Below are 8,971 nucleotides of genomic sequence, written 5' to 3'. Positions count from 1 at the left end.
GCCAGGCCAAAGCCAGGCACGCCCGCAGCGCCTAGTCTTCCACGGCCTCCAGTACGGGGCGGTGCAGGGCGCGAGAGCTTGGCCCGGTGCCCGAGGGCAAGCGGGCCCGCCTGTGTCCGCCCCGGCCTGGCCAGGGCCCCCTCCTCCCGCGGAGCGGCTCTGGCGGACAGGGGTTGGCATCACCCCGGGTCTGACCGGGGCGGCCCTGCCCCGGCTCTCATTGGACTGCGGCGAGGCGTAAACTGTCAGCCCATGTGGCGTGGCCGCTGGAGGTGGCGACTGCTTAAATAGGAGTGGGAGCTAGAGGGAGATAGTGAGGAGAGCGCGGAGTATCGGCCGTGCGCAGCCCGGCACCCGCCGCCGCAGCGTCCACCCCGCAGCATCTCGATCCCGCACTGAGCTGACGACGGAGTGTTACCGACACGAAGCCATCCGCACTTGTACAGGTATCGGCGGGAGAGCGGCTGCGGCGTGGTCAGGAGAGCGGCAGCTTCTGCTCCAGGCTCCGCGGGCCGCTGTGCCCCGCCGGTGCGCTGGGGAGGCTCCATCTTGCCCTCTGCGCCGGGTAGCCGATGAGGGTCCCTGGGCTCGGCGTGAGTCCGCGGGCTCGGTCCGCGCGACCGGAAGGTTCTGCTCCCGGCCCTGGGGTTGCCGCGCCCTGTTGCTGCGGGCCGCTCTCTCGTGGCCCACCGCGGTCGTTCTGGGGACAGTCCCCCACTTCAGCGGCCGGTTACCGCGCCGCAGCCTCGCACTCCGCCCGCCCGGCAAGGTGGCTGCATTGTGGTGCTGGCGCTCGGCCATCTTGGTGGCGGACGGGGCCTGTCCCGCCGCCACGGCCGCGACCTCCCGCAGCCGGGCCGAGCGGGATCGGGAACGCGGCCGGGCCCCGCTGTCCGCAGTCCTCGCGCGCGCCCGGCGGCAGCAGCAGCTGCGTGAGGGGCCGCGCCCGCCGCGGGCCGGGTGGCCTCGCGCTGCCGCAGCTCGGGCGCCGAGCTCCGCCCGGCCTCGAGTGGGCGCCAGGGCCGCACGGGCCGCTCTGCCCGGGCAGCGGGGCCGCGTTCTGCACGCCGTCCCGGGTTAGCGCGAAGGCACGGTCCTGGCAGGCTGAAGAAGCTTGTGCGGGAGGATATCGGCGCTCGATATTGGGAAGGGAAATTCGCCAGTAGGTTCTGGGAATCCATCTAAGAAAACGTGCCGTGTGTATTGCTAAACTGTTCTTTCCCACTTCAGTATAAACCAGCGGCCCACACGAAATAGCCCGGTGATCGTACACCAGTATGGATTTGACGATGCGTTTCTATTAGGAATGTGATCTCTCTTTGGTTGGTTTTGCACCTGCTTGGTTCTTAGTCCGAATTCCTTCCCTGGAACACAGCCCTATAAGATACCAAATGCGTATTGTCCTGGCTAATAGCTTTATTTGGATGCTTAAATTTAAACAGGCAGTGTTAAGGGTGTGTAAATTGCCTGCTCCGTCAGACCACCTTTGGGGGCTTTGGAGTATGTCTTGTCTTAAAAAATGGGAGAAGAAACCTCAAGCCACGTGAGCAAAGGATTCACCTTTTCCTGCAGCCTCTATCCTTCTTGAAACAAAGTGAAAAGAATAGTACATTGTGAAAGGCTGCATTTAGTGGGTGAATTCAGAGAATGAGGGCAGTTATGAACAGCTGTTTTACAAACATGATATAGTCATACTGGGGACTTTAGATTTTTATACAGGTAACTTCTGACAACTTGGGAATCAACCAAGCTGTGTTGATTCCATGAATAAAGCCTAACTTACTCTTTCTCCAGTTACAGATTTGAACTACATTGCATTTCCCCCTAAGTAGTGCTTTTTAAATATAAACACAATCTACTGCTTTTCATTTGTGTTGTGGTTGACAGGACAAATACTTACCTGAAGCAGAGGCATTTGAAAGGTCTTTGTTAAATTGAATCTGTAACATACAGATTGATGGTAGCCAAATGCTGTCAAAAGAATGAAAGCCAGACTGTGTTTGCCTCTCTTCTGTGAATGGGGTTTTTGGAGGCAAGCGTTATAACTCTTTGTAAGTTCAGTTTCTGTGTAAGGACAGTTTATTACAAATTTTAGAAATGATAGCCAGAGATTAGGAAACCTGGGTTGTGATGTAATCATACTGAAAAACAAAGAAAACAGTCCTTTTGTCAATATCTCTGCTGAGGAAGGCTATAGAGGAGTCATGAGTGTTTCATTTTACAATAGTGAGAGATCCAGAAGAGGTGAAGATTTGGACTGTCTAGAAACAATAGCAGAACTAACTTTAAGGATTCTGTTCCACCATGATGAGAGCTATCAAAATAACAGTGAAATAAATACTTTGATCCCAAGAAAAGGAAATGTGCATCAGGCAAAACAAGATTTGGGTTTTATTTATCATTCCTTTGCAAACAGCTGTTTCTCCCTCCCTCTCCCCTTCCTTTCTTCACCAAACCCTAGGTGAACAAGGTACAGCAGAATAAGTTTATGTCCAGTGGTTGGCAAGTCAAGTATGAGCAGGCAAAGGCATCAGATTATACCTTCACTTCGTGGTTTGGTTTTGGATTTTTTGGCTTTTCTTTCTCTCTAAAAGCTTATATGCTTAATGGTCCAAGGGTAATTTCTGTAGGGAAGCAGTAGAGAAAAGTATTGTAAAAAAGTTGTACAGCTGCCAGGGATGGTAGAAAATGATGGTTAATACTTTTTAAATTAATTTTTGGTGCCCAGTTAGTGAGGGACTGGAAAAAATATTTTAAAGGCAATAGAAAACAGTATTTCAACTTAAGAGCAGCTTTGATACCAGAAGGGATTGTTAGTTATTACTAGTCACAAACTGAATGAGTCAGCAACACAATAGAATTGCTAAAAAATATTGTGCAAATCCAGCAAGATGGTAGTTTAGGCTTAACTGAGGTGTCTACTGCACCGATACTTTGAGGGGAAGGGAGGGAAGGGAAGGTCAGCTGTAGTGTGTTTGCTTCTCTCCACTCAAAAAGGCTAGCTGTCTGAGGAGAATTCACAAACTCAGTTCAAGCAAACGCATAGGATAAACTGAGGAAGAAGAATGGTAGATGTCTGGTTGGATTCAGAAAATACAGCCTTAAGAAACAGAAGACTCCTGTTTGTCCCTCTTTATCTTCTTTGTCTCCTATTTGGACCTGTTGCTTTTGAACACTTCACTCATCAGAGGTAGTAGGAGCAATCTGTTTGTATGTTTTCTGTAGTCTAATCTCCTTTAGAACATCTGTAGAAATAAATGTTCTTTCTTGATCTGTGCTATGCCCTATACTTGAAAATCTGTCAATGTACTGTGTTGCTGCATATAGTCAAAAAATGCTCTATGGAAAACACGTCTCTAATAAAGTAAAATAATAATGCAATACACCATTTGGGGGCAAAGACAATCAACTTTAAAATGGTTTACCTGCTTACTATCTGTCAAGGAAGACTGAAAACATTGTTGGTAACTGTAACAACTACTGTAATCACTGTTTAATTGGGGATGGCTTAATATTCATGACTTTTCTTCTGACCACTCTTGTTTTTCAACAGCAGATGCTCTCTGCTGTCTGCTGCTTAATCCATAATTTTTATTTTATCTTAGATGTATGCATTTGGAGCTCTTTGTGGCAAGTCTGAATCTTCTGGTTCTTTGTGTATTAAAATATTTTAATTTGTGGCTCTTCTTACCCAAGTTAAAATTATCTTCTTGGCTCTTATTCTTCTAATTTTGATTACTGCAACATCTTTTTCTCCACCTTTGACATAGTCTTGCTCAACTACATTCAAAACAAGTTGGCAAAAATTGTTTTGTTAATGAATTTTATTACTTCACTGTCTGAAAGCAATGTTTTGTGGATTGGTTTTACCCAGATAGAGTTTTTCTGATACTTCCGGAAAAGAGATGTGGGATGAGAAGGAACAATCAGATAAGTCATGTTTCAGTCCCCTGAAACAGAAATTATATTTCTTTCCCTAGAGATCATCACCCAAAGAGCTGAGGTATAAAATTGGGTCATACTTAAGTTATCGTTCTTGTATCTCATATCTTAAACTTAAATAGTACACTTTGTGCCCAAGATCTCTCTTTCCCTGCCCCAGCACAGAAATGCTGAAAGTGTAGTAGACTTGTGGCCCTGGGTTGGTTTTCATAGGTACAGTGATGAAGCCAGTAATAAAACTGACTTGCTAGTTTTGTGTGAGTGGTAAAGCTCTTCAGCTCTGAGTGGACTGGGCCTATTACTACCGACTTAAGTTTTGGGGACTAGTTTCTCAGTAAGGGCTTTGCTCGTTTTGGCCTTAATGTTTTTGGCTTTTTTTTTAAACGAACAAGAGTTGAATAGACCTTCTGTTGCTTGGGTGTTTGACACAAGACCTAGAAATCCAAGATGTCCTTGTGGGAGCGCTTGTTTCTGCTCCCAGAAGGAATGGACTGGGTGAAGTAATCATCTCTTTTGCTTCGGTGTTAGGTATTGCATAATTCCACAGTTACTCCACAGATGTGAATCAGGATTACTGCTGAAAGAAAGAAGGGTGAAAGAAATCGGGCAGCCTCTGTGGTGTTACGTTCTGGCTGAGCTACACCTCAGCTGTACGGAGGCTCTGCTTTCCTTCTGCACAGCCCAGCAACCTCGTGCAGCTATGGGAAAGTGTCATTGTGCCTGAGCAGTGTAGTCCGTGGATGGAAGAGGGGCCTGTTTCTTGCTCAAAGGCATCAGGAAGTCCCAAAAGAGGCTGCAAAACAATGCCCAAATGAAACGTACTGAGTTGGAAAACCAGCCACTAAGCACTCATCAGAGAGACTCCATTAGTGCTGTATTTTGGAGAAGATGATCAAGCACCAGCAGCACTTAAGCAATGGGCCTGCATGCCACTATGTAGCATAATACCTGATGGAAGTCAAACTTCAGGTCTTTCATAACAAACCTTTTCCTTCAAAGTTTTTAAGGCAGACTTGCAGTTGTTTGAATGCCTAGTTTCCTTTGTGTTTTTTACTTGTTTAAAATCCCATGCATTAAAGAATAGTTTGCCTCTGCTTACCAGAAGGATTATTTAAGGAAGTACTGTGAATGTTTACTTTCTCTTTGGTTCCTGCAGCTGCAACTTTTATTTATTTTCATATTTAAAAAAGCTCCCCTCATATATATGGGTATTTCCACTACTCCTTTAACTTGCCTACTTAGGATCTAAAATTATAATTTGAATTTAACTTAAACATCAAGTTACCTTGCCTCCTCTCTACTTAGTTGTTAATAGGTTTTTTACTGTCGTAGAAGATAAAGGAATGTATTATACGAGCTATCATTTGGTGCTGTGGTCTGATACAGGTGCCCTGCCATGCTTTGTTATGCAGCATGATGCTCTCCTGTGGTATTTGAGATTGGGATGTTGAATACAAATTTCTTGGGACAACGGCTGATGGTTTTCATCCTGTATGTATTCCAGATCTGTTCTGCCAAAGCATATCTTAAAGCACCACTCTCTATCATACAGTCAGTACCACATTCACAGTTCTTTAAACATGTGGCAGTGCAGAGTCCAGTTAGGAAACACTTTAGATGTAACACTTAATTCTTTGGTTTTAACATTTAAAATTATCCTGAATTGTACTGTAATCTTTGTGTTTTGTGTGGGTTTTCTCCTCTGTGTGTTTATAGGGGGGTTGTTTGGTTTTTTGTTGTTTGGTAGGTTTGGTTTGGGGTTTTTAGTCAGGTTTTTGTTTGCTCAGAGTTATTGGGGGGGGTTAGGGTTGTGTTACTTACCTGGGGGGGTGGTTTTGTGCAGTCTTGTAGTTTTGTTTGTTTGGGGTTGGTTTTTTTTTCACATCCAACAAATCTTTTGATTATTGATTCTTAAGTTAGCATTTAACTTCGGAATGATTGTAGAACTTGTTTTGCTACCTGTTAGGTTTGCCTTGTAATTATGTATTTTACTATATGTATTTCATAATTTCTCCACCCACCTGTGCTCCAGCATGTTAATCTTTCTTCTCTGCTGACTTCACAGAGGCTCCACATTTAGTAGAGGTAGATTTACTCATTTTCTGATTGTCATACAGAAACTGGTGGTTCTCTGAGCCTGATGCTCCTTCAGGATCGGGTTTTTTTCATCCTTATCAACCCCACAGGTCTTATGGTCCATTTGATTAGTTGGGATATCTTTTTCTTTTTATTTTAATAGTAGAGACTCCGTGGGTTGTTCCTGTGTGGGTGTTCCTGCAAATATGCTTGTTTGTCACAACATGTCAGGAAGACAAGACACATATACTTTCCTCTGTGTGAAGTCTTACTAGCCTTATTGCTTTGTGGATCTCAGCAACAGGGAGAAGTTAAGAGATGGAGGACGTGGTGATTGCAGGCATTGCAGGAAGGCTGCCAGAATCTGACAACTTGCAGGAGTTTTGGGAAAACCTGCTTAATGGAGTTGATATGGTCACAGAGGATGATCGGAGGTGGAAACCAGGTGAGTGCTTATTGTCCCTCCTTTTGGAGCGCTGAGTTCTGAGTGTTTTAGAGGAATTATCCTATGAAAAGAGAATTTATGAGATTGAAATCCTTCCAGACCTGAATTAACTTCTGGTAAATCATCGAGAAATTCCGTAACAGAATACTTTTTTGAAGTGATTTGCAGAAGTCAAAAGCAGCTTTTCTTTTTCTTTTAATTAGTGACTGACTGGAACCACTGCTTAGACTATATGTGCTTGGTACAACTTGCCAAATTAAAAATGGTTAAACTGGATAGTTGTCTTTTGCTGCTATATCCAGGGAAATCCTAAAAATTACAATTGTTTTTGCTAATGCAGCATTCTCATTCCCAGATGAGGTAGGTCAGTAGATACTCATGCAGCCCTCTGAGTACTGCATGTGGGAGTGAGGTTTCATGTGTAATTGAAAATCAACTGTGGTCATTCTGTACTGTCTCTCAGCTTGTAGCTGCTTCACCGTTTATGGATTTTGGGACTCTGTCAAATTTTTCTTCCCAGGAATTTATGGACTGCCCAAGAGAAATGGAAAGCTCAAGGACCTAAGCAAATTTGATGCCTCTTTTTTTGGGGTTCACCCCAAACAAGCTAACACAATGGATCCTCAACTTCGCTTGTTGTTGGAAGTTTCTTATGAAGCTATTTTGGATGGAGGTAAGTGGCTGAATGACTGAAGAGGGAGAATTAAGCTGTATTGTCTCTCTGTAACAGGTGTAGACATGCACTTGTGTGATGAGAACTCTGACAAGGGAAAGCCATCACATTAGAGAGGAGATCCAAGACATGCTATGGGGTTACTAGATCCCAGTATAAGGGTTACAACAAAGCTGTTGTCTCTGGAACGCAAACAAAGAAATCAGTGCTGACTGCTAGTAAATCTGTACCTGTATCATATGGTACAACCACAAACCAGTATGACAAAATCACTTCAACAGTCAATGGTTCTAGAGCTTTTCTGTTTTCTTCTACCCTAACATTCCATAATAATTCCTTTGTAAAAGGAAAATAAGGATGACTTGATTAGAATTCTCATGCATGGTCTAAAAGAATGACAGATGGCCTGATGTATTCCTGTCTAATGGCCAGATTCTTGGAAAGCCTGTAGAATTTGATCTGTTCCTAAAGAAGGCTTTCCTAGGAAGTGTGCTTTCAGAAATAGGAGTCTCTCTCTTCTATCACTTGCCAGTGTTTTGAGATTTTGGGTTACTTATCCACCGAGCCAAGAAGTTTATTCTTCATGTTAATTAGTTTCTTGTCAGAACATAAGCAGATAGGGAAAAAGTTGGAACCACCTCACTAGTACTGACTAGTTACAAATTGAAAGAGGGTGAATTTAGGTTAGATATGAGGAAAAAATTCTTTACTATTAGGGTGGTGAGGTATTGGAAGACGTTGTTCAGGGAGGCTGCGGGTTCCCCAACCCTGGCAGTGTTCAAGGCCAGGTTGGGTAGGGTCTTGAGCAGTGTGGTATAGTCTAAGATGTCCCTGCCTGTGGCAGTGGGGGTTGGGACTAGATGATCTTTTAAGGTTCCTTCCAACACTTAACATTCTGTGACTTACTGAAATGAATTTTTGCTTCTCTGCTTGTAAGCCCCCATCTGGAGATGGAGTATTTGTCTCCAGAACGCCTTAAGCACAGAGAAGAAACAGCAGAGGTTTCTGACAGTAGACCTTGCCATGTGTTTTTTTTAGAGCAAAGTTGTTTCTTGTTCTGGTTGTTGGCTGGTTTTATACTTAAGAATTCTCATGTCTGTCTTGTACTCCAGATCTCAGCTGGAGATAGATACTGATGTGCTCGCATGATTTTTCTCCCATTCAGTCTGCTCCTTTTCTCTCTGCTGGAAATCAACAGTTAGCTTCTCCTGTCAGCATTTGTACTTTTCATAGTCCATACACTTTTTTGCACAAGACTCTAGCAATGCCCAGCTAAGCTGAAAAGCTTTGTCAGGGCAAAGTATGTTCTGGTGGAAAGCCAATACCAAACTTCTGATGGACTCTGAAGTAAGACATGTAAGGTCTGCAGTTGAAACTGTTGAAAGGTTAGTAAGGGAACAATGCTGCAGGCCTGCCAGAAAGGGGCAATAAAAAGTTTTTGGGGAACTGATGCAAGTGAACCTGATATCTCCCCAGTTTGCCCTTCATTTTGTTTACTATAATCTACCTTCCAATCCCCATAGGTATTAATCCGGGCACCCTCCGTGGCACAGATGCAGGTGTATGGGTTGGTTGCAGTGGGTCAGAAGCTGGTGAAGCCTTTAGCCAAGATCCAGAAGAGCTTTTGGGATACAGTATGACTGGCTGTCAGCGTGCTATGCTTGCCAACAGGATTTCCTACTTCTTTGACTTTAAAGGTAAGTGTCCCCCAAACCTGTTGATGCTGATCAGCAATTGCAGTTTAAACATGATTGTACCACAGTTGCTGTAGAGGACTGGAATGGGTATTATGGCACAGATTCCTTTTGGAAAGAGAAAATAGCATGTAACCGTTC

The 8,971-nt window shown here is 44.3% G+C and overlaps 1 protein-coding gene across 1 annotated transcript in view; it reads left to right on the top strand.

Annotated features, from left to right (window-relative positions):
• Positions 1-285: 285 nt before the first annotated feature.
• FASN (fatty acid synthase) overlaps positions 286-8,971 on the top strand; it is a 40,214-nt gene continuing 31,528 nt past the window's right edge. The window contains exons 1-4 of the mRNA XM_005495664.4: positions 286-446; positions 6,317-6,463; positions 6,984-7,136; positions 8,660-8,833. Of these exons, the coding sequence (XP_005495721.2) occupies positions 6,337-6,463; positions 6,984-7,136; positions 8,660-8,833 (454 nt within the window). The 5' untranslated portion in view covers positions 286-446; positions 6,317-6,336. The remainder of the gene's footprint in view (positions 447-6,316; positions 6,464-6,983; positions 7,137-8,659; positions 8,834-8,971) is intronic.

Source organism: Zonotrichia albicollis, chromosome 19 (assembly GCF_047830755.1).
Source record: "Zonotrichia albicollis isolate bZonAlb1 chromosome 19, bZonAlb1.hap1, whole genome shotgun sequence".
Taxonomy (NCBI): Eukaryota; Metazoa; Chordata; class Aves; order Passeriformes; family Passerellidae; genus Zonotrichia; species Zonotrichia albicollis.
Note: the sequence above shows the minus strand (reverse complement) of the source record. Positions and strands in the feature narration are given on the sequence as shown.